Below are 25280 nucleotides of genomic sequence, written 5' to 3' on the forward strand. Positions count from 1 at the left end.
CTACATTTCCTATGAGTGCTGTGTTCCCCTAGGGGTGGGGGCTGGGAGGAGGAACAGGGGGTGGGTGGGAAAGAATGTGTGGAATTCATTTCCTGTTCTGCAGCTCAGAGTTGGAGTCATGGCCGAGTGTGATCACTGTGGTCTGAACAAGATGAAGGACCGCTGACTCCTCGGCTGGATTATTGCCCCAAGACCTTCACCCAGAGGAGCAGCAAGACGTCCGGGATGGCCGAGCCCCTGCTGAAGAGAACCTTCTCCAGGCTGCGAGGCAAAGACCGAACCAGAAGAAAGACGGAGCCCAAAATGAGCCGTGAGTGTTTAAACCTCATCTGCTATGAGTACTAGTATTACTACTACTACTTATACATTATCTGGTACTAGTACTACTACTACAACAACTAATAATACTAATACATCATCTGATACGACTATTAGTACTAACATTTTATACATTATGTGCCACTGATTACTACTAGTCCTACCCCTAATAATTCTAGTAACAATACTACTACTTCATACAGGAACAGGTCATAAGGTCTATCATCTGTCCAAAGTAGACCAGGTCATAAGTTCCAACATCCGTTCATATAGAAAGGGTTCATATCTTCTCTATATCTGTCCATAGGGGACCGGGTCATAAGTTCTATCATTGTCATTCTTCAGCTGCTTTTATGTTTTAATGCTTTTAATCAGAATCACATCCAGAGTGAGCACTGAAAACCTGGTCAACATAAAGAACTCCCTCGTAAGTACCAAAATTAATGTAATATGATTATTAATCCTGCTTTCATATCAGCTAAGCTAACAGTTGCAACTTTATATATCATTTCTTCCTAAACTAGGCTAAACTTTTCCATAGCGATAATCTGCTCATCTTTAGACAAGTGGTGTAATGTTCAGCTTCCTGTAGATAAACTGGGTGATTTCCTTCATCAGACCTCTGTGTGTCTTTGTATGGCTTTGGCTACTTCCTGTTTATCCTTTTATTTGAGTTTTGCACTGAAGATTGTTTTTCAAAGATTTGAATTCAAATAAACAAACAATCTTTCTTCCGAATGAACTAAACTAAACTTTAACTAGACATTTAGTCTGCTGAATGTACTCTGAAAGCTTGACTGTGTGTGTGTGCTGGTGACTGCAGTCTTTGTATGCTTCTGTGTACTTTAACCCTCCAATGAATAGTGAATACACAGCAGTGTGTTTATACCTAAAAAACAGAGAGTTCATTGACACCAGCACAGATACAACCGTGTATATCTCCTCATCCTCTCTAATCTTCCTCCTCCTCTTCTCACTTATCAGTGCTTCTCTGGCTTCTGAAAATGAATAACAGATGCTTAACTTGTAGCACACACACATCCTTAGTCATATTGCCTCTTCCTTCTCCTTTTTCCTCCCCCACATCTTCCTCTCCCTCTTCTGACCCATCAGTGTTTTTGATCGCTTCTGATGATCAACAAGAGATGCTTACCTCACACATCATCAAAGTCATACTAATAATCCTCTATCAGGCGCTTTTAGACTAATGCCACTAGAAAACATCCAAGGTGAACAGTTGGCTACTGCTCTCTCTCGACCACAAACACTCAGAATTATACGCGTTAAGAAAAGATCAAGAATAATACTAATTACTACCACTGCAAAAGTGAAGATTCCCAAGTGAAACCGTTTTGGATGACTTGCAGCCCCAGTGGGAAGATTGTGATGGTTGAAATTCTCTCAGAATTCAAGGCCATGTGTTCTTACTCCTTTGCCTATATCCGGCGGAGCACAGATAAAAAATAAGCTGGCTCAAGATAAAATCAAAGAAAATTTAATAACTAACAGAAGCGGGTACAAAGAGAATAATGCTATGTTCCGTGGTAAAAAGATTACCCCTATTCCAGGGCCAGTGTATCTAAACTAGTCAGGCTTTCTGGATCATTGGCTTCTATTCAGAAAACAAAGCCTTTCATTTCCATTCCCATCAAAACTTCTTGTGATTGGCGCTAATCCCAGCAGTACCCTAACCCCCACCCTGTCCGTTTCCTGTTGTCCATCTTCCCTCCGGCTTCCATAGCACAATACATTCAATGATTTTGCCTTTTTATACATAAAGCTTCAAGTATGATGATTATATACTGTATATCTGAGTCATCCCTAACTATAAGCGTTTTATTAAAGAGGAATGAGAGGAGTGTGCCTGCACCCCAGACTAATACTACAAGCTGGTTCCACAGAGGAGGAACTTTATAACTGATGGCTTGTGGATGCAATGGTTAAAAACAGGTTAAAAAAGTGGATTAACTGTTGACAATAAGTGAGCTCAATGAACACTAATGGTGTTAAATCAATCATTAACATGAAGGTTTGCATTGAGGTCAGTCATAGAACACACATACAGCAAGCTGGAAGAGACAAATCCTGATAAGAACTTTAAAAACCAGTTGCTTTTATAATCCTAATTTGTAAAGCTTTACGTGACTATATAAACATTAATACCTGATGCAAGACTAAGGGGATAAAGGCTATGTCCATGGTTAAAACAGATGACCGTGGCGCATGCAGTAGAGAGGGTGCACCGGAAACTGTAGGGTTGGTGGTCGAACCCTGTGTGAAGAAGTCAACCAACAACATCAAGAGGACACAAGCATTCCTGTTTGTAGGAATACGGTTGTCCACTCTCTAAAATGCACAAGAACTATTTAGAGTTTTGGGAGCTTTAGCTTCCACAAAGAGCTCTCCAAGGTGATCATCTCGAAGAAATAACAATGTTGTGGTTATTTGAGGACATTGTGTCTTTCAGTCCATTCCTGGGTTGAAGGTTCTCTGCCTTTTAGAAAGTTGAAACTCAATTTACATATGAAGACGGTCATTTCTGCTCGTAAATATATATTTCTATCTATATTGTATTAGGTAAAAAAGTTTTACCATAACTTTGAAACTTTTTTTTGTGTTTGCATGGTTTTCACATTTATCTTTTTTATTTGTAAAACTATGTATAATATGTGAGAGGAAAAAACTGTAAACTGATTCAAATTCTGTTCCATGAGAACACTAATCAAAGATGTGTGTGTGTTTTATACAGAAGTCCTCCAGAAGTCTTCATCATTGACAAGAACTTTACCAGCAGCAGACCCAGATCCTCTCTTGCCTCCACAGAACCACATCCTGGTTGCTAAGAAACCGGTGTGGCAGGGCTTCTTGGCTTCGTCTCCCTCCTTGCAATCCGGCTCCACCCCCAGAATCTGTAACCAAATATCCCAGGATGCATCTGTGCAGGACTGGAGTCAGAGGTCGGCACAGAATAAGGTAAGAGGTTGCAGGGTTGGTTGTCTTTTACGAGTATGATTAAGGAGTATTTCCTTAAATATGTATCAGTGAACCGTCCCGGTGGACGACACTTTGCTTAAGCTTGTTATTTCACATCTCATTCTGGATCTGCTCCAGATAGTTTTAATGTCCAGGAGTTGAACCTGGGGAATGGACTCTATCCATCCAGATCTGCTTCTGGTGGCTCAAACTATCCTTCTTGTTCGATCTATTCTTTAGGTACCATAACGTTATCTTTCATTTCTCCTCTTGGTAATTTGATCTGTCATTTATGTCAGTGGTCCCCAACCACCGGGCCTAGAGAAAGAAAAAAGGTTGGGGACCACTGCTTTAGGTACCATAATGTAATCTTCAGGTTCTCTTTTATTTTTAGTTACCTAAGCCTAATCTTAATGTTCTTCTCCCTTTTAGTAAATAAATCATACCTTGTTTTTGGACTCCTTTCTAGTACTTTGAACTACACTTCTGGTTGTACCCCTAGACTCATCAGTGTGGGGAGAGGAAGTGTGTCAGCAGATCATCGGACACAACTGGCCCCCCCTGTGTTCCTGTCAGTTCTATCATAGTACCTGCTGAAGATCCCCATCCTCCAGGAGCCTCGCCCAATGTACCAGCCTCAGTCAGCAGCAAGTTATCGGATCAGCACGCTTATCTGCAAAGCCTGGATCGCACCAGCAGAGCTTGGGTGCTGTCTTCTGGGAAGACCCAGACATTGGATGAGGCATGTGGGGTTCACCAGGAGAGCAGCAACATCTGGTACAACCCTATCCCTGAGGAGGAGGACGCAGGAGGTCCATGCAAGGAGGAGATTTGGAGGAGGAGAGACGAGAGGAAGGAAGGAGAAGCCGCCTGGACGACAGAGCTGGGAGGAGGGTTGTTTGGGTCAACAGAAAGCTCTAGTGGGGACTTTTCACTGGATGAAATCAATCCCAGTGTTAGCAATCATACTGATGACGTCAACACAGAAAACCCAGGTAATAATAATAATAATAATAATGAGTGTTGCATCTGTCCTGTGGGCGCCCAGCCTTGCGAGGAGGGGGAGGGGTCAGTGGATGTCAAAGCTGGAAAAACATGCAGTCAGTAGACAGGGTTGCGGTGAACATAATAGGAGTTTATCTGTGATAATCTGAGGGGGAGAAGGAAGGGGGCGAAAACTCAAAAAGCGGTTCACTGGGATGGCCAGGGGCTTTAGGGGGCTCCACTGGACTTGTGGGGCAAGAGAGAGAGATATAGAAGTTAGTCCTCTTCAATATTCACTGCCTCTGGCGCGCTCTCCTGGGTCTCAAAACATCTCCCTGTGTCTTATGGTGCAGGCTTAAAACAGGCTCATCATTGCCTGCGTGATTCACAACACCTGGGAAGGAAACTCAGACAGCTGCGGTAGTACCGCCCATCCACTACCACGCCTCTTGGTGAACCTGGCTGCACTAAGCCATGTGGGGCACTGCCCACCGGCTGGGCCGTCAGTCTTGACAGTACTAACATAGTAGCCTTTTGTCTACTAAACCGCCGAATTCTCTTTGCGCGCAACATTTGACTTCCATTTTGTAGTGCCACTCAAAATAGGAAATGCACAACAAAACGAAGAAATCGACCAAAAATATGTAATAAAGGCAAAACATTCATTAATACCCACAAATTGGGTTAGTTACATTTTTCAGTCTGATTATTGTGAGGCACAGTATACAGTTTTTGTGTCTCTCTCCCCAGATATCAGCCCCGCCCCTCCAAAGAAAGAAGGCGTGTCCGGTAGTATGATTGATAGGCTGAGGTCTCCTGGCACAGTGAGGAAACTCTCTCTAAAGATGAAGAAACTGCCTGAGCTGCGCCGTAAACTCAGCCTTCGCTCCTCCTCTCGCAGCCAACGACAGGCGGTCGACAGAGGAGGAAACGAGTCGACGAGTAAGACCTTATCATCTGCAGCAGACCAAAATGTGATCAGCAGATATCACCTGGATAGCACCACCCCACCAGCCAGGCCTCTAAGACGATCATCGAGAGGACGCCCAGCCAAAGGAGGTCCAGTGTATATGCTTATAGAAAGAAGGGATCTACATCGGTAAAAGTAATAAAAGACCATCATGTGGAGACTTTTCTACAGAGTATATTTAATATGCCTTCATTACACTTAATAATTGTGTAGGAGCTATTATTTAGTTATTCTTTAAAAAGATTTTACTTAATTGGATCACTAATTGGGTAATGCGGTGGGCACCTGGAGGTTACTTCGGGGCATAGCCAGGTGGGACCAGCATGCACCTGGGTGACTAATACGTTTTTACCAGTGAAACAGTTACAGTGGGGGAGAACTGCATAGGAAAGCAGCTCAGGTTATGTTATGTTTTTTGGTGGAATATTGGTTCAAAATAAATCAAGAACAAGAAAAGACCGCCTGGACAATACTGTTTTTCTGCGTAAAAGAAATCAAACTAGGTGCAGCAGTTTAACCCTCATAGTTGTTGATGAAAATAATGTTGAGATCATGGAGATTTCCCTCCTGCTTCATCACAAGGGCTATTCTGCTGTATCTAGCTTGATTCATCTTTTCACATTAACATAAATGTTCCATTTAGGTTATCTTAGTGATGGGGACTCACCTGAGCTACTACCACGGCAACAGGCCCCTACTGTCCCAACTGTCCAGGACATGGCGGTCAACGTAAGTGAGTACCGACTGTACATGGGTTCCAATCCAGCGAGGAGCAGCCAGCGGGTCACAGGTTTACTGACGGTCCATCTCCTTGGCCTAGAGGAGATGAAGACCAGCAGGTAAAATGTTTACCGGGACATCAGATATTATGTCCATCGTCCGCCTCAACAACTTTTCTTTGTTTCAGTTTTGTCACCAGAAAACCAACAACTACCCGGTCTAACTCTATACCGTCTGTGTCCTGTATCCTCTCAGGTCAGAGGGCAATAAGGAGGTGTTCCTAGCTATCCAGATTGACGGGGTGACGAGGGCAAGGACCTCCCTCCTGACCCTGAGAGGCTCCGCGCTCCCATTGAACCACACTTTTCACCTGGAGCTGGAGCGAGCCTGGCTGCTCCGCATAGTGGTGTTAACACCAGGTACTGCTGCTGTGTGAGTGGATTTACTCCCTCTGCTGATAATACTATTGGTACTACGGGCACTGCCAGTATCAGAGAAACAAATATGAAAGTCTGGATATTCAGGTTATTTTGGATGAATTTACATCTGACTCATGTGTTGAATCAGCTGCTGCTCTGATCCGAAACAAACGCGTCTAACAGTTATTCCGTTGTCTTCTGAATGTGTTCTGATTTATTTTTATTCACATGCATTGTCACCAGTTTGATTTTAAACCCTACTTGTTTAGATCAGTGGTCCTCAACCTTTTTTGCCTCAGAATGTATTCAATTCAGACAATATTCTTCGGGCCACAAGAAGGTTCAGCGGATAATGAGCATGTAGTAGTCATTTGCCAGTGACTTAGCTGCCCCTTCTCATTCTGGCTCGGCAAACGTGCAACCGATTAAGCCAAAACGAGCGGATAACACAAAGTCAAGCTGCGCTTTTTCACTTATCCTGGATTTCTTTATCCTACTTTTGTGCAATACCCCCCAGGTGAGAAGAAGGATATAAGGAGGGTTGGAGATACAGGGCCTATGACTTAAACTAATAACAATGTATTTCCCTTCATAATAACATCTCTGGAATAATTCATCAAATCACAGGAGAGTGTTAACTGATCACAATCTGGACCTGCAGTATTTAGATCAACCATTAACTATTCATATAAATTATATCTATTTTATTTTAGCTGGTCCTCTTTTCTTTACTGATATGTAACGTTAATGTATTATTATGTTTTTAATTGATGAATACATTAATATTAGGGCTGTCAACATAAACACGTTAATCTATGTGAGTAATGTGGCCGGAATTTTTGCGACAAAATATTTTAATGAAGTTAACGTAATTTTGTTTACTGCGGGAACAAAACCTGCTGCAGGCTGGAGTCAGTTACATTGGAGAAAGTGAGACGGTAGCTCAAGATGGAGAGAGCTTTTTGCATTAGAAGTAAAACAAACAAACAGACAAAACAAACTGATGCGACATACAGCGGAAAATTGTGCAGAGGAATTCCTCCACGTGTCAAACAAACGACTTTAAGCACCGCTAGCTGTTAGGCTACATCTAACATTACCCTGCACGGCACACCGTCTGCAGAGGACCACCACTGTGTCCCTAAAAGGCCGGTTTGAAAACTTCCTGGCTAAGTGAGGGGACATTGTTGGTACTTCAAACACAAACACCCAGTGGATTTCTGCCTCCAAGATGATGAAATGTGTAGTTTGTGTTTGAAGTAACATTAACCAAGCATGTTTAAAATACACGCTTTCTAAAGTGATTATTACTTGTAAGATTTAATCTTTGGAAGAAAAACATTATGTATTTTTAATTTGAATATTGACGTGTACAATCAAGTACATGTACATTACTGAAGTAGAAGTTCTCATGTGTTTGTGTGTGCAATGTGTCCAGCAGCAGGTTCAGGGTCTAAATCCGTGACGGACCAGACTTTAGCCACTCCACCCAGGAACCGGGTCTGTGGACTGGGAGCAGTCTCCATCCCTCCACTCTTTAAAGGTTCAACCCACCATATTACTGGGATTCGATTGGCTGATTTATTGACTTTGATTGATTTGATTGACTGATGAATTCTCTATCTCAGGGAGCCGCAGTCAGCAGCTCTGTGTGAAGTTAGAGCCCAGAGGTCTTCTTTATGTCAAACTATCACTACAGGAGAAGTGGGATACACAGGTAATTAAAGTACTAATAACTATAATTGGGACACAAAAGTAATAATATGATGTACAGATAATAAAACTACGAATCATATAGACAGGTAGTATGACTTCTAATGAGATATACAGGTAATACAACAACTAATTATATGGGGGTAATAAGACTGCCAATGAGATACACTGGCAATACAGAGGTACTAATGAGACTCAAAGATATACTGTAATACTTCTGAGATATGAAGGTACAGTTTTACTACCTCTTATGCAATACAAAAGTCAACAGTATTACTGTTGATACACCTTTTAAAAGGTACACAGTAATACTACTGCTAATCAAGGGCGTAATCACACATTCTTTGGGGGGGTCGTGCCTTTTATGAACCCTGTCAATGGATCGGTCTATTATGTCTTATTTATTTTCGATGCATTTCCGTGAAAGGAAAAACATAAGTGTGAATTCCCCCTCCTAATTGTACATTTGTTTGAAACCAACTTGCGTTGTCATAATTTTTTGTGTTATAAAAATGAGGATGCGAGCGTGACCAAGTTATCACTGCGTTCAACCAGTTTCCACTTCCAAAAACACAGTCAAGCACCAATGTTATTTTGCGGTGCGTGTCTATACTAGAGATTACGGTAGTGCGTTATCCCTGTGTGTCCTGGTGTTCTCATCGATCTTTTTTTCCGACAAGTGCTTCATAACCCTATCTGTCCATGCTGGATTCTGTTGCTTTAAGAAGTGAGCATGGGAAGCTAAACCCGGCTTTATCTTAATCAGTGACCAGCCATTACATCCCAGTAGTACCTGCCAATCACATAACAGTAGCATAAGTCTATGACATCACAGTATTACTAGCCAATCAAATTAAAGTAGTAGCAGCCAATCAAATCACAGTATTACCAGATAATCACATCGCAGTACTAAAAACTAATCACATCATTACTAAGGTCACATTGTAACTCTTTGTCTCTCTGCAGCCCTGCACTGACAAATCAGGCCCTTCTAATGTGTTTGGGGTTGAACTGCACCATCTAGTGGAGAAAGAAGGATCCTCTTCACAGATTCCACTGCTCATCCAGAAATCTGTGGAAGAGATAGAGCACAGAGGTCTGAAGGTATCTATCTAACTCTCCTATCTATACCGGCCCTACTTTCTGTCTCTGAGCATCTCCACACTGCCAAAGCAGCCTGCTCTCTGCTCTGTCCTTATCCTTCTTGACCTTTCTGCTGCATTAGACACATCATTTCCTCCTGTCTATCTTTCTCCATATCTGTATGTCTCTCAGGTGGTGGGTCTGTACAGATTGTGTGGTTCCGCTGCGGTGAAGAAGGAGCTCAGGGATTGGTTTGAGAGGAACAGTTTGGCGGTTTGTCTCAGTGAGGATCTGTACCCCGACATCAACGTCATCACAGGTCAGTAATCAGCTGGGGGCTGGTGGTTTAGGGGGAGAACTTTACAAATGATCAAGGTCAGACCAGTCTTGTCAGCAAGGTGTGTAATGACCTCTGGGTGGTTTGTTCACGGTCACCCAACCCACGCTGGACCTAATAAGACTCATGAGATATATGATTGAGCTATTAGGGAAGGATGTTCTTCCATTTCCAACAGGTCTCTACTATGATCTAGACCTTAATGAGGTAGGTCTGATTCTGGTTGATCAGATATCTCTGCAGAGATTTAAAGGATTTAAAATGGATGGAAGCATCTGACAGTAAAGAATGTCTTTTGTTTAATTTCCCAATCGAGCACCCAAGGGGTTACATCTCCAGCTTCAACTGAGGATCCAAAGCTGGTTCTTCTGAAGCCACAGATTCTGAGTGAGCTATGAAAAGAAAATATAGCGTATATTAATGATTACTATACCTGCTTAGCGCAGACCAAGAGCATCGGCCTGTTCTTCTTTGCAATTTGTGATCTGAACTTAACGATTAAATTACAAAGCTTCACTCTGCAACAATATGAGTGCTGTTTAGTCCCTACAGCTCCATCTGTGTGAACCTCTTCTATCTTACAATCTCACATCATCTATAGTTAAAATGTCATCAATATAACATCGAATCAATTTCCTTTATACTCCGGATCAGTATTAGCTGTCTGAGGTATACGGACCATGAGACACTTATGGTTCTGGGTGTTGTGACGGGTCCGATTAGGGCAGAGGGTAACGTTTTGCTTCCAGTGAGCCAGAATCTGACGTTATCACTTCTTCTGATTGCCCTGTGGGTTTTATCAGGTATACTGAAGGACTACCTGAGGGAGCTGCCTTCTCCACTCATCACTAGGACTCTATACCAGGTCATCAGGCAGGCCATGACCCTACGACCCCCACATGCCCCACCATGGACCCCTGATCCCCAGCTGGCCCAGAGCACTGTGGAGTTGCTGGCCTGTCTGCCGCCTCCAGAGCGGGTAACTTCAAACAGCATTATTAAATCACAGCTGTGTAAATCCATTGGTGAGGGGAGTTTACAAGCTCCTCTGCAAAACCACCTTTCCCCTCTCCAGGCCACCCTGTCTCTGCTTCTGGACCATCTCAGTCTGGTGGCCTCCCTCAGCTCATTCAACAGGATGACCCACCAGAACCTCGCCGTCTGCTTCGGTCCGGTGCTCCTCACCCCAACCCAGGAGGCCTGGAATGGGGGAAGAGGGGGGAAGGTATTTGGTCATGCTGAAGAGATGGCGAACGCTGTGGATTTCAAGCGACATATTGAGGCCTTGCACTACTTGCTGCAGCTGTGGCCAGGTTAGACAGGAAGCATTACATACCTGCCCTACCTTTAACAGGTGACACATTGCCTAGCATCAATTGTTTTTCTTGGTATCTTGTTCCTCAGTGCCGACCCATCAGTTCCCAGCAGATGACCACATCGATATCTCCCCACCTCCCTCCCCAGCCCTCACCCAGAACATCCGTGGAAAGCAGCAGTGGCGTCCTATGCTGCAATTAACTTTGCCCCAGAACCCTGAGGTGGTGGTGGTGTCAAGGCGGGGTCGGGGTGGCCTTCCCCGGGTGGAGAGTCCCCCACCGATCAACCGGTACGCCGGCGACTGGAGTATCTGTGGACGAGACCTTCTGTCGGGACAGGACGCTGATTATGACGAGGTTGCTGGAAGTGAAAGTGACAGAGGTAATCTCCAGTAAACATTTCTCACCTTACAGTGGACAGTCGTCTTGATCCAAGGAGGACAGAGTTTAAATATCAGTAGGTTCACAAACTGCTGTCCTTCTTTTGGTTGATCTTTCAGGCAGCGGGGATGAAGGAAAGGTGGCGAAGAATGAGTCGAGATCCTCGGGAGGAGGAGGCCTCTACATGGATGAGTTCATGGATTTTGACGCTCCGTTTAACTGCCGCCTAAGTCTGAAAGACTTTGACGCTCTGATCCACGACTTAGACAGGGAGCTTGCCAAGCAGATCAACATCTGTCTGTAGCGCCACACCCACTTATTGATCAAGCATATCAACCTCTGTCTCAAGAGCCACACCCGCATTTTGATCACTGAGATCAACATCTGTCTGCATAGCCACACCATCTTATTGATCTGATCCAAAGGTAAACTTTTTTTTCCGCAGCTGTTGACTAAATATGTGAACTGAACTGTGCAGACAGTCCTGCTCTTTTCTGTACCCGCTGCCCCCCTCCTGGTTTCTGTACCCAAAGCTTTATTTTGTACCTCCCAGCACAGCAGAACGATGTGAGCTACACTCTCCATAGAAGAAATATGATGCCATACAGTGTTACCAATAATGCTGTTTATTAAGAGTATTTTCCCTTTTTTTGCACAATAATGCGATAAGCACTTATTTTTTTTAATTGATAATGACAACGTTTCGAATTAAATTAAACCAAAGTGTTGGCACACAGCTCCTGTTGGAACACTCTATTAACCTATTAAACACATTATTATTTTCATTACTCATATTCTTTGTATTAATTAACCAGCAGTGCGCTTTCATAAAGGTTAAGCTTCAGCTCTTTTTTCTTATCAAATGTTTTAAAAGCATATTGAGTTTGAAGATGTAATCATAATTTAAGGACAAAGTCACACAAATATATATTGACTTTTACTTTATATTTAATTTCACTGGACCCGATCCATTCACAGCATGGTACATGAGCACCAATGTTTTGAAGTGGATGTGTGCAGCCACTGGTAACCAGTGAAGACAGCGAAGGATTTGCGTAGTATGGGAGAATTGAGGAAGGTCAAAGACCAGTCAAGCTGCTATAGAGTCTGTTTTTAGCAGTTATATGACACACTCACACACAATGATTAAAACTGATGACATTTTCATGTTGCTGACTGAAAGGTCCATCATGGCTTTCTTAGTCAATGATCCCACATACTTGGTGTTTCATTGTCTAGTCACTTATGGTGGCGACTGTGGCGCATAGAATAGAGAGGGGTGAGCGAGACGCCGGAGCCCTAACTGCTCCTTGGGTGCTTTTCTGGCAGCACACTGCCCCTGATGGGTTAAATGCAGAGCATTTCGGTGCTTTAGTACAGTGTTTCTCAACTGGTTTGTAGTGGGTCGCGGGCCATTGCATGGAGAAAAAAAAAGTTTAAAAAAAAAAATTCATACTGGGATTTTATTTTGAAGGGACTTTCTCTAATGCAGCGGAGTGTCGGTGTTTTTCCGGCTCGTCCGCTAGATGGCGCTAAAGCTCCAGACATCACTGACTCCCTCGAGTTCAGCAGCTTTATTTAAAATAGTCTTTAAAGGAAAACGTTTTATATATAGTATGGTATAACTACCATATCGTATATTATAAATATACAATATAAATTTGAGTATCCTATAATAAATATATTAAAGGATAAATATATTTCAATATGAATATATTTCAATATAATGTAATAGAGGCATCTCAATATATACATACATGTTCAACCTAGTTTGTTGGGGAAAGACCTCAAAAGCCCCACAAAACTTCACACAATGATTTATATTGGATATATATATGTTTGTTTTTATCCACATCCCATTTTTCCTCACTACAGTCCTGTGTGTCACAGCTGGGTAGCGGTGTTAACTTTCCCTAACATGGCAAGCGTTATGGAGTAGTCACTGCAGTTAAGTGCACACGTTATTTTGCAGTACGCGTCTATACTACATTAGTGGCGTTATCCATGTGTGTCCTAGTGTTTTTTTAGAGTGCTTCATGTCCTTTACTCACGTAAACCGTCCACGCTGGATTATGTCCCTTGATTTAAAAAGTGAGTATAGGAAGCTAAACACAAGAATAAAATGTTCTTAAAAATAAAAATAAAAAACTCCTGTGAGTGCGCGGAGAAACAAGGATAAGCAACTCCAGTCTCCGTCACCATCTCTGGTTCAAAAGAAGAAATTCACGCACCCATCTACCATCGAAAAATGAGAATTGCTTTGGGTTTGGGGACGACAAGAGGACCACATGTTTGTTTGCGAGGCACTCGAACTTGCCGACAACAAATTGCCAACATCGTTGTCAACCAACACCGGCAAATTCTTCTGCTGACTTTATCAAGGGGAGCGAAAACATCAAGAAATACGCTTCCTTTCGCCACTAGACGGCCGAGCAACATACCATCGCCTACGGTGAGTGATAACTAAGTTTTCATTATTTTGAAATGATTTAGTTAGCCAACCTTTGCTCATATTAGCTTTTTTGATTGTTCTGATTATTATCTTATCTTCAAAATAAATCTCTCTCCTCTTGGTGTCGCTCTCTCATCACTTGCAGTTCTCTCTGCTGGGTCCTCTCAACCAGAACGATTAGAAATCCCTTTGCATCACACACACACACATTTTTTTGTTGTTCACTGCTTTCTTTCCTTCATTTTCTCTTTAGTTGTCAGACAAATCGCTGAGTACCTGCAGTAGAATTTGACTGTTGAGTTTGATCTATATATATAGTTTGGTTCTATATAAACTCATTTACCGGCCATTGTGAAGAGGTGTCTGTTTGATTCAGGTCTGTGAGATTTTCAGTGTTTAGTAGGTAATCAAATAGTTATATCATGCAATAAACCAAACGGAAAATATTTATTTAATCATACAATAGATTTTCTGGATTTTTGTTTTGGATTCTGTCTCACAGTTGAAAAGTACCTATGATACACATTGCAGACCCCTACATGCTTTGTAAGAGGGAAAAGCTGCACAATCGGCAGTGTATGAAATACTTGTTCTCCCCACTGTATGTATATATTCAGGGTTTTTCAAGCATGAAATTATGGGGGGTCCCGGTATTGATCTTAATTACTCCATTGCATGTTATTTCCGTCTCTACATTTACTTTTACTATTCTCCTCGGCTCTCTGAACTGTACATCGCAGAGCTCTTCCCCGATGCACACACACACAAACACACAAAGACATGTGCGAGCACACACAGGTGAGCACAATTCCACCAGTGGACAGAGAGCACTTGCCGTTTTTCCGTCACCCTCAAAAACTGTATATGTATTATGGTTATTAATATGATCACTCGTATACATACATATATACAAATTTGAATATTCATATCAACATTTGTTCTTTTGTTCGATTTGACATCTTCAGAAGATTCCCTTTGGTTCTTACCAGTTTAGTTCAAATGCTCCATCTTGAGCTGTTAAATTGGCTGAGGGATGACCGGTCAGGTAACGTTGTGGTCACACCAGTCCAATCGTGTATTTAGTGTCTATGTTAAATTATTTTTGAAACAGTCCTGGTTTGATTCCTGCTTCTTCTTCCCTAGAATCACACGCACACACATATACACAGACTGGAAAGTAGTTAATGGGACTCAATGAATGTTTTTCACCGAGTCAGCTGTGTGTTGGTTTGTGTGACAGCTGGCCCATCTGACTTTGCCGGGACATCTGGGAAACCCGCTGGTGAGCCGCTACGAACGCCGGTTGATGTCGCTATTTAAATGCAAATGTGTGTGTCTGTGTTTTAATTGTGTGTGTGTTGAGCCTTCGCAACGTCACACACACAAAAGAAACACTTCACTCACAATAAAGATGAGGAGGCTTATTATACACACACATACTGTGCTGCGGACCCGTCTGTTAATCACATAATCAACCCAAAAAATCTGTTCTGTTTTAAATATGAATATAAAATTACAAGTTGTGTATACTCAATTCACTCATATTCAAAAATATGTCTGGTTAATTCATACCTTTTAATCTCAACCTCAATACTCGTTTTATATTTAAATATAAAAATACAGAAAAATTAAGGATAAAAGGAAAAACAAACGATTTCAGGTCTGAAAAATAACAATGTAATGTAATAATACAAATTTGAATGTCTCTTCTTCCCTTCCTTCTGCTCTTTCTTCTCCTTTCTTTTATCTTCTTGTTTTCAGGGCACAGAAGGGAAACCAGGTAAAAGAATAATACATATAGATTAGTTAATATTTATAGTGTCACATTGATTAATGGACGTTTGAATGTAACCAAGTTTGTGGTCATGTAAATGAGATTACATTTTTATATATGTTATATTTTTTTGTCTTCTTTATTATCTATTATCATACTTAAATGATTTGATTTAAACACAAATTGAAATATCCCTTTTGTTAATCCTAATTTTTAATAGGTTTTAATTATCTGATAATCACAAAAAGATGGTATTGATCACCTTTGAAACTGATCTTTCATCATTTTATTATAAATGTTATTCATAATGACTTTTGTTACACTACGTTGTACTTTATCATTTGTACAAATGAATGAAGTACAAATGTATTTTCTCTTTTCTGGTAAATCTAAATGAACAAAACAACAATTACAAAACCAAAGGCAATAAGAATGAATAAGATTTAAAAACATACATAAAAAAATGAAATGTTTAATGTGATAAACAAAAAAAGTTTGATTTTAAATCCAAATTACATTTTAAACTGATGGGGGAGGAAAAAAAGGTTGTGTCCGTTACCGCAGCCCCGTCCGCCCTCCCTCTGCCCCCCCGCTTCCCTCACCCCTCCTCAGCCTCCCCCCCTGCACACCGGGGATTTGTCCCATAAGAAGGAGGCCTCATTTGGAAACCAGATTGCTAAGGCTTCCTCCTCCCTCCTCCCCCCTTCCTCCCCACCACTCCCCCTCCAGCGCTTTCCATCAGACGTCCTCCTTTAGACAGCTGATTTATTTGTCCATTTAAATTGAATTATCAGCTTTTTATTAGAGAAAAAGAGCAGCAGTGTGATCGATACAAAGTCTGATTATTGATGTTATTATCATATCATTATATTTAGAATTATAGATCTCTTTCAATTTCTGCATCTGTAAAAATGTGGAGAATGAAAAAGTCTGCAGGACGTTCACTCACCAGATCTTCATCGAGACGCCTCTCCTCCTCATTGACTTCCTCCTTCCCCTCCTGTACTTCTTTTTCTTTTTTTACTTGCTTTTATTTTTCTTACTGTTTCCTTTCTTGTTCCCGGTTCCTTTATTTTCTAAACCACTACAATGTTCGTCTCTTAATTTCTCTTCCTTTCCTCTTCCCCTCCTGTACTTCTTTTTCTTTTTTTACTTGCTTTTATTTTTCTTACTGTTTCCTTTCTTGTTCCCGGTTCCTTTATTTTCTAAACCACTACAATGTTCGTCTCTTAATTTCTCTTCCTTTCCTCTTCCCCTCCTCTCTTCTCTCTCCTCCTCTTCTCTCGCTGTCATTTCTCATCTTGATGTTTTTCATCTCCTCGGTCCTCCCCTTGGAGGCCTTCTCTCCCAGAGCAGAAGAGCGCTGTTACTCTGAAAACCTGTCTCACTTCCTGCCTGTAAGTCACATTAATCATCCAGTGAAAGTCAAAACATGAAAATCATCAACTTTTTCTGTTCAGCTCAACATCAAATCTGAAACGATGGATGTTTCTATGATAATAATGTTTCTTTCTTTCAGGTGTGGCAGAGCGCCACCTATTGGTGATGTCATCAGAGATTCCTCAACGGCTTCCCCCCCAGGATGGAGAGTACTGTACCTTTAAATCCTTGAGAGGTAGAAGGAACCGACCACAACTGGAACCAGGTCAGAGTCCAATTCTGAGAGAGAGAGAGAGAGAGAGAGAGACTTTCTGGTTGGTTGGTTGAAGCCCCCCTCTTCTCTTTCTCTCTTCCTCCTCACACACACCCCTCTCACCTCTGCTGTCCTTATATGGTCAGGCTCCGCCCCTGCCAGTGATGTCGTCAGCAGCTTGGAGGAAGACCCGTGGGGTTTTGGGGTTTTGGCGTTCAGTCCTGTGGGGCCGCAGGGCTGAGAGTTTCTCCTCTGCTCCTCATCCCTCTATCATAGCACCTGTCTCCGCCTCTCTTCATCTCTCTTCGGCTCTCTCCTCCTCTCTTCTGCTGTCTCCTCCTGTCTTTGGGGAAAAGAAAAAAGGCACTTTCCTCGCTTCCAATTCTCCGTCCTGACTTGCCTCTTTTCTTCTTCTCATTTTTGGTCCTCTGAGGATTTTATTTTTTCCTCCTCCTCATCCTCCAACTTCAAACTGGGTTTCACCACAGCAGCCAATAATTAGAAAAAGTCTTTTTAAAAAAGAGGAAATCTTTGTCGCTCAGTTGAAAGTTCGATGAAACGTGAAAAGGAGGAAAGTTGTGAATAAATTGTCTGAAGCAGCTTTTTGTTTCTGCTGGACTTTTTTTTTATCCTTCTCCTCCCTCTTCTTCTCTTTTCCTTATCCTTCTCTGTCTCCACCTCCTCCTTCTCCTCCTACTTCTCCTCCTTCTCCCCCCCCCCTCCTCCTTCTTCCCCTTGGGCCCGAAGATGTTCAGCCTCCAGGACAGCAGCCTCCCCCGCGGGGCCACAGCGGGCCTGAAGGAGGAGCCGCTGGCGGTGCGCTCCTGGATGCACTCGAACGGCGTGGTGGACGCCAACACGGCGGCTCAGAGGTAAAAACCCAGGGGGATTGTGGGAGATGTAGTCCCAGCAGACTGACAGCCGCTCAGCGGCACCATTTACATCATAAATTCAATGTATTTCTGATTAAACTAAAAAAAATCACTTTTTTTCTCATTCATTTGATACAACATTGTATTAATTGTATTATTTATTATTTTACTTGTTGTCAATCAAAAAAAATCTCCTTTTATTAATAGCGAGTCAAATCACATTTTCCTGAATCAAGTTTAAAATCAAAAAGAAGAAAGAAACAGATGAATGTCCCATATGAGAAGTTAATATCACTGTGGGACATTTATAGTGAATAATAATAAATCCACTTTATTTAACACCATGTTGTAGGTTGCTAAAGGTCAGACGTGCATGAAATGTTTACAAATGAAGATATGTTTAAACTAGTAGTTTAATAATAAATTAACTTCTAAAGTCAAAGCATAATTAGTATTTATTAATACCACATACTAATACTATACTACTTTATATATATATATATATATATATATAATTATAGTAAAGCTGAACAGAATAAATGTTACAGATTCAATAAAACTTCTGTTTTATTCTTAATTGTGAAATGATTTCAATTGGCTCTAAATAATAAAATAAAAGAATATTCACATGTGCAATATGAAATAAAAACTATTAATAATCACATAAGGGTCCATTTTTAAAACGTTAATATTCAATGAAGGTTGTGGTAAATCTCTGGACTGTAACAGTTTAGATTTCTGTTATTCTTATTAAATGTTTAAATGTAGTAATTACAAGAATCAGCAGTATAAAATAAAAGCACTCTCAGATGAAAGTTAATTCCTAACATACATTTTATATTACATATTTAAGTATAGAATCTTCTTCGATGGTCTGTGTCCTGAAGCCGTCAAGAACATTTATTTATACATCAACTCTATTCCACATATTTGATATTCTGTGTTTTAGGTCTTCTTCTTTTTCTCTCATTTGTTTATATTCAACAGAATGTAAATATTATTCAGGTCAAAACTGCGTTATGAATATTTATTCATGTGTTCAAGTGTTGTTGGAGGTTAAAGTCTGAAGCGGCGGGTCACTGAAAAATATTTCCTTTTCTTTGAATCATTACTTCTTTCTCATCTAATGTGAAAATATTCTATATGTTTTACTTTGTTAAGCGCTAAATTATAATCGTAATTTTTATGAGTATAATTTTATAAGCATGGCAGAAAGTCTGTCTCTAATTACATGTTGGATTTTGGGTCTTTCCTTCTGAGGAGCGTTTATTTTAGAACCCAGTGCAACACTGCTTCGGGTCAAATGAGGCGTTAACTCTGAATCCTTGATTCAATGTTTCACATTTCATATTGATGTGGGCGGAGTCAGGTTTCTAATGTGACACCTGGATTCTAGAAACCTCTGAAACATGTTAATAAATAATAATAACAACAATAATATTTTTTTTTCCTTTGGGGTGAAAGAAGTAAACATTTAAAGCCTTTTTATATTTTTTGATAGCATTATTAATTCTTATTCTTCTTATTAATAATCGCAATTGTGATTAAAAAAAAAAAACCTTCAAAAGAAATCGTCACCTTTTCCTTATACTTCCCACATTTCATATTGATATTGGGTGTGTTGGATTTCGTGTCTCACCCTGCTGTTTGTCTCCTCCTAGCGGGGTGGGGTTGGCGCGCGCTCACTTTGAGAAGCAGCCTCCCTCCAACCTGAGGAAGTCCAATTTCTTCCACTTTGTGCTGGCGCTGTACGACCGGCAGGGCCAACCGGTGGAGATCGAACGCACGGCATACGTCAATTTTGTGGAGAAAGAGAAGGTGAGGGTGGAGCCGGAGCCGGAATCAAACCCACCTTATGCTCAAAACCAACAAAGCTCCAGGAGGGAGAAGCCAGAATGGAAAACAACTCACCCCTGAGCTCAGGTCCACATGTCTGAGCAATGACAGACAAAGAAAAAAAAGACACACCCTTACACCAGGGGTCACACAGGTCACATGGTGTCAAACAGTCAGGGCAAAGAAACCAAAGACACCCTGAGGAGTTTTACATCTATTAATACTAATATTGATAGTTTTATTTTATTTTGTTTTCAGGAGCCGAGTGGAGAGAAAACCAACAACGGCATTCACTACAGGCTCCAGCTGCTCTTCAGTAATGGTGGGTGCGCTTGTTCTTCACAGAACTAATTCCAATGTGTGAAATTATTATTATTATAATATTATAATTATTATTGATTGCATGATGATCAACATGAATCAAATCAAATCCAAAGGACAATAATAATATTAATATTAAGTAAGAATAACAGTAATATTGTTCAGGAATCAGGATCAGGAATCGTATTATTATTGCCATAATATGTCAGACATACATGGAATTTGACTTGGCGGTTGGACGGCAGACAGTACGACAATGTGACAACAGACAACGTAGTGCAGGAATAAGGTAAAAATATAATAAAATATATGCTATGGGTTAGTTTGCTAAAGCTATGGGTTAGTTAAGTTAAGAAATAAAGATTAAAATGATAGATAAAGTGTACCAGCTAACAGAAAGTGACAAGTGAAAGTGACAAAGTGTATGTACATGTGGAGTGTGAAGAGTCAGTCAGGGGGGGCCCCGGGCTCTGTTGATGAGCCTGACTGCTGACAGGATGAAACTTTTAGTGTGGCGGGAGGTCTTAGTCGTGATGGACCTCAGCCTCCTGCCGGATGGAAGGGGCACAAACAGTTTATGTCCGGGGTGAGAGGGGTTGGCTACAATCTTACTAGAATCTTACTAGTGAACAAGTCCTGAAGAGACAGCAGACTGCAGCGAATCATCCTCTCTGCAGAGCGGATGACACGCTGCAGACTGCCCTTGTCCTTGTCCTTGGCTGTGGCTGCAGCGTACCACACAGTGATGGAGGAGCAGAGGATGGACTCCATGATGGCCGTGTAGAAGTGCACCATCATTGTCTTTGGCAGGTTTAAATTCTTCAGCTGCCAAAGATGGCAGCAGGGTTGACCTCCAGGTCAGCAGACGGTCACACTCCCACCTGTAGGCGGACTGAGGGTGGTGTCATCCGCAAACTTTAGGAGCTTGACGGACAGGTGACTGGAGGTGCAGCTGTTGGTGTACAGGGAGAAGAGCAGAGGGGAAAGAACGAAGCCTTGGGGGGAACCTGTGCTGATGGACCGAGAGGCAGGACAGGAAGTCAGGACGTCAGGGATCCACTTGCATGTGGAGTCGGGCACGTGCAGCTGAGAGAGTTTGTCCTGGCTGAGACGCGATGATGGTGTTGAAGACAGAGCTGAAGTCCAAAAAACAGGATCATGGTGTAGGTTCCTGGGGAGTCCAGATGCTGAAAAACTCATAATAAATAATCAGTAATATTGAAGAGTGTTATCAAATAGATATAAAAAAGCCGATTATCTTTTAAAATGTAGGCTTTTTTAATGTTCAAATGGTGGCTATAGCTCAAAGATTGAGGAAGGACAATTTGAAAATTTAAGAAGTTCAAGCATTAAAAAAAAAGCTCCATTGGAAAACCATGTTAAAAAAGTTTATGAATTTGATTTATATTAATTCAAGCATAAGAGTTAAAAGGAGGAATGTCCTGAAAACAATGAATTTTTAAATATTTGAACATATTTTAATAGTTGAAAGTAGTTCAATATCCGTTCGGAAGAAAGAAAAAGAAGAAAAAATAACTACAAAAAAATCCATCCTTCAGAAAATGCGTTAGAAGGCTGAAAGCAAGTAAGCTAAAACCTGAAATAAATTTATTTTAAATTTCTGAAAATACTAACAGTAGAAATAGTCGTGCTTTAGCAGCTTTCCAACAATATAATGTTTACAATAGTATTATGATACTGACAAATACATAATAATCCTATTATAATGGAATTAAAAATGACTGATGATTTTGCTATTAATAATTATATAAATATATTAACAATAATGATAATAATTATTTTGTTTTCAGGAGTGAGAACAGAACAAGATCTCTACGTCCGTCTGATTGACTCCATGACAAAGCAGGTACAAAATCAAAATAAACAGGACGTCAGGAAGTAGACAGGAAATGTATTGGTGAAAGACAATATCTTGTCTCTGTACCCACCTATTTTCTCTGCTTCACAGATAACGTTAAATCTTGCGATCTCTATTCACACTCATGGTTTCCATCTTCTTTACTTTTTTAATAATAACAACAACAGATTTTATTTATAACACATTTTTAATCAACAGTCTAAACCTAAAACTTTGTTTTAGGTGTTTGGTCCACGGTACAGTTATATCATATGTCTATCATAAGTACACCGACTGTCACTTGGGAAACCATGGAGTGGAAATACAACTTATTGTTATGCACCTTTAACACTACTGATACCACGGATGTTCACACATGTTCTTTTCTGTTCCTTTTCACAGTATAGCTCATACTAATTCTACCCTCTGATTCCAGTGTCTTTACTGTTGGTTCTTTCTCTTCTGACATTCATTTCTTAAGGCGTTAGATATACGTATAACCATCTGATACTAGCCCAGAGAGAAGCATATTCATCTAGAAAACTACCTGGAGTGTTACAATGGCCAGTATCATTTTATTCTATATGTTTGAAATTGAGGATCCAAATGAAAAAACGTTGAAACTTCTTTGTAATCATTCCACATAATGTTAAGGGTGTTTAGTAGTAGTAAGTAGGCCACTGACTGGTTAAAATGTGCGATAATTTGAGTGAGCAACGCACCTGGACTTGTCTGACAGCAACTCCTGGCCAACTTTTAACCCCCCCCCTCCGCATCTGGATCCAGAGGTTTGGTTGTGAATGTTTGGTTCCAGAAATTTAAGATTCAGATGTTTGGCTCCAGATGTTCAACTCCAGATGTTTGGTTGCGAATGTTACATGTTTGATTCCTGTCCGCTCATATCTGATAACCACTACTCAGTGAGATGTTTCAACAATGTGCGCTGAAACATTATGGACACGAAGCACACCTGTGTGTGTTTCTCTCTGTTTCAGGCAATCATCTATGAAGGACAGGATAAGAATCCAGAGATGTGCCGAGTTCTGCTGACTCATGAGATCATGTGCAGGTATGAACTCCACCCTGATTATACCATCACAATGCATGCCACCGACTGTGACTTTGAACCCTTCAGTCAAAGACACAGGTGTTTTAAAGTTCTTGTAAGTACCTTAACCTTTAGTTCCTGTACTACAATAACCTGTTTTATGTGTGTACTGTGGTACCTGTACTGCCTGTATAGTAGAAAAGGGTTCAGGTAGTACCCTTGGTCCTGGGATACCTAAATCAGTCCAAAGTCAGACTCTTCCTGCATTCCTTTAATTTATTACTATTTATTTATTATTTATAAACTGCACTGCAACAAATATTCTATTTTAAGTGTGTTTATTATGTTAATTATGGAATTTCAATCAATAGTCTTAATTGCTTTTAATATTTCTTTTGTTTTGATGGTTCATTAGTTAATGGTTTTATAAGAAGCACTTTGAATTGTAATGATGTTGAAATGTGAGACAAATAAACTTACCTTACTCCCTGTAGTACCCAGTGTTCTTCAGTGTACTTCAGGTACCTCTAGTACCTTCACAACGTGTACTACCTGTGTACTGTAACAACAAGGAAGTGCTGAGTCTTTATGAACAAAGATAAACTATGATGACATTGTTTTGTGTCTGTTTCAGTCGCTGCTGTGATAAGAAGAGCTGTGGGAACAGGAACGAGACGCCATCAGACCCCGTCATAATTGACAGGTACACACACACACACACACACAAAACACAACCTATATAATCTACTAAATAAATGCGAGGTAACAAATTGCACTGGGTTTGTTTGAGAAGATTGCACCACATTTTTAAAGTAAAGCATACCTACGTTTTTCAACTAAAATACACCAAAATAAATTAGGTTAAAGAGCTCTGGGAATCCCAACAGAAAACAGAATTAACAACAAAACAACATGGGTTATAATTACTACCCTCCAAAATTTGTTTTTACAGTGCAGTGCAGTGTTATCAAGCAGTGATATATATTGATGTCATGCTCTCTCACACACATTTTTTCATAGTAACATATTTCCAATGTGCAGTTTGGTTGTCAAAGTGTGTATGTGTTACTATAATTCCAAAGTGATACATGAATCTGTGTTTATAAAACACTGTCTGACACCGAAGCTTGTTCCCTATGTGTAAAACACACAAACAAACACACATACCCACGCACCTATGTTGTTGTCCGTTCAAAAGTAAAAAAGAAGTCTACCTTTTGTCATGCAACTTTTTGGAGGAAGTGCAGGAGGAGGAGCACTCTCATAGTTGTTGGAGGAGATGCAGAAGGAGGAGCTCTCACAGAGGAGTTGTTGGAGCAGGTGTAGTAAGATTAACGAACATTGACAGCAGCCTCTGTAAAAAAGGTTGCGGACACTGTTCCTCCTCCTTCTCCTCTCTTCCTCCTTTCATCTAATAGTTTACCCTGCCTCCTCCCCCTCCTTCTCCCTTCTCCTTACATCTTTTTTACTCTACCTCCTCCCCCTCTTCTGCCCTCCTCTCTCTTCTCCCTTGAGGAATCACACTCTTCTCTTTTTACCACCTCTCCTCCTATTTCGCCATGGATTATTTATCCCTCCCACCCCTCTTCCTTTCTGAAAGGGGCTGGTAAAACCATGGGAGGATGGATTGGGTACAGGTAAGGAGGGAGGGAAGGAGATAAGGAGGGGAGAAGGATGGATCAATTACTCTATGATGGATTGATGAAATTGGATGGAGGAGGGCAGTGACTTCTGCAGCCTCTTAGAAATGAGACTTTGCAATATTACAGACCCATCCCAATCCCTGGTGAAATGCATGATGCGAAGGTCTCCCATATTTTGCCGGTGTGCAATGAAGAGGAACATGTCAGAGAGAGACCCTAAGAAAGAGGCATAGTGCGTAAGAGCTAAGCGTTATCTGTTAGGGCAGGGGTGCCAAAACTTTTCATCATGGGGATCTAGCCCCCCATCCGAGGACCGGCCAACTCTCTGAACTTTACATGTGAGAACCTTTGGGGTACACTCTCCTGTCCGTGGGCGTCGCTGTCTGCAGCGTTGCATTGTGGAAAAACAGTGTGCTGTCAGTCATTTGGTGCCGTGGCTGTGATCTCCCTCTCAGGAATCTCATTACCGGGTTTTAGGTTGACTGACAGCAGAAAAATGTTTGAGGCCCCAAAGGGCCCGGAGCTGGATAAATGTTAAATGTATGAATGGAAGTCAATAGAAGAAGTGTAGCTGAATAAAACACAGAGCAGGGTGACCCCTGCACAAAAAGTGATCTATTCAGACACCA

General features: G+C 41.1%; 2 protein-coding genes across 5 annotated transcripts in view; both read left to right on the plus strand.

Annotated features, from left to right (window-relative positions):
* The first annotated feature begins 61 nt into the window (after window positions 1-61).
* LOC119212547 (rho GTPase-activating protein SYDE1) lies at window positions 62-12379 on the plus strand. Of its 4 annotated transcripts, none has more exons than XM_037463060.2 (14): window positions 62-310; window positions 3068-3291; window positions 3794-4286; window positions 5026-5334; window positions 5889-6084; window positions 6221-6384; window positions 7823-7927; window positions 8013-8101; window positions 9064-9201; window positions 9373-9499; window positions 10321-10496; window positions 10593-10830; window positions 10922-11215; window positions 11334-12377. In XM_037463060.2, exons 1-14 carry the CDS (start codon window positions 226-228, stop codon window positions 11516-11518), a joined length of 2823 nt encoding a protein of 940 aa, XP_037318957.2. In that variant the 5' UTR covers window positions 62-225; the 3' UTR covers window positions 11519-12377. The 4 variants fall into 4 exon arrangements, with proteins under 4 accessions (XP_037318957.2, XP_037318958.2, XP_062415845.1 ...); XM_037463061.2 differs by having other exon boundaries at window positions 7826-7927; XM_062559861.1 differs by having other exon boundaries at window positions 5026-5217.
* Window positions 12380-17245: 4866 nt separating this feature from the next.
* Window positions 17246-25280, plus strand: part of LOC119213395 (transcription factor COE3-like) — a 33765-nt gene continuing 25730 nt past the window's right edge. Inside the window, exons 1-6 of the mRNA XM_037464652.2 lie at window positions 17246-17945; window positions 19607-19763; window positions 20040-20103; window positions 21914-21969; window positions 22956-23029; window positions 23643-23711. Coding sequence (XP_037320549.1) covers window positions 17821-17945; window positions 19607-19763; window positions 20040-20103; window positions 21914-21969; window positions 22956-23029; window positions 23643-23711 — 545 coding nt within the window. The 5' untranslated portion in view covers window positions 17246-17820. The remainder of the gene's footprint in view (window positions 17946-19606; window positions 19764-20039; window positions 20104-21913; window positions 21970-22955; window positions 23030-23642; window positions 23712-25280) is intronic.

The sequence above is a fragment of the Pungitius pungitius genome, chromosome 21, assembly GCF_949316345.1.
Source record: "Pungitius pungitius chromosome 21, fPunPun2.1, whole genome shotgun sequence".
In the NCBI taxonomy this organism is placed as follows: Eukaryota; Metazoa; Chordata; class Actinopteri; order Perciformes; family Gasterosteidae; genus Pungitius; species Pungitius pungitius.

What these genes read in the sequence shown, in the direction of transcription:
- LOC119212547 (XM_037463060.2), top strand. Translation starts at nt 226, where the DNA reads ATGGCCGAGCCCCTGCTGAAGAGAACCTTCTCCAGGCTGCGAGGCAAA. An exon ending in CATAGTGGTGTTAACACCAG is followed by an intron (nt 6,385 to 7,822) that starts GTACTGCTGCTG and finishes CAATGTGTCCAG; the next exon opens with CAGCAGGTTCAGGGTCTAAA. An exon ending in CGACATCAACGTCATCACAG is followed by an intron (nt 9,500 to 10,320) that starts GTCAGTAATCAG and finishes GGGTTTTATCAG; the next exon opens with GTATACTGAAGGACTACCTG.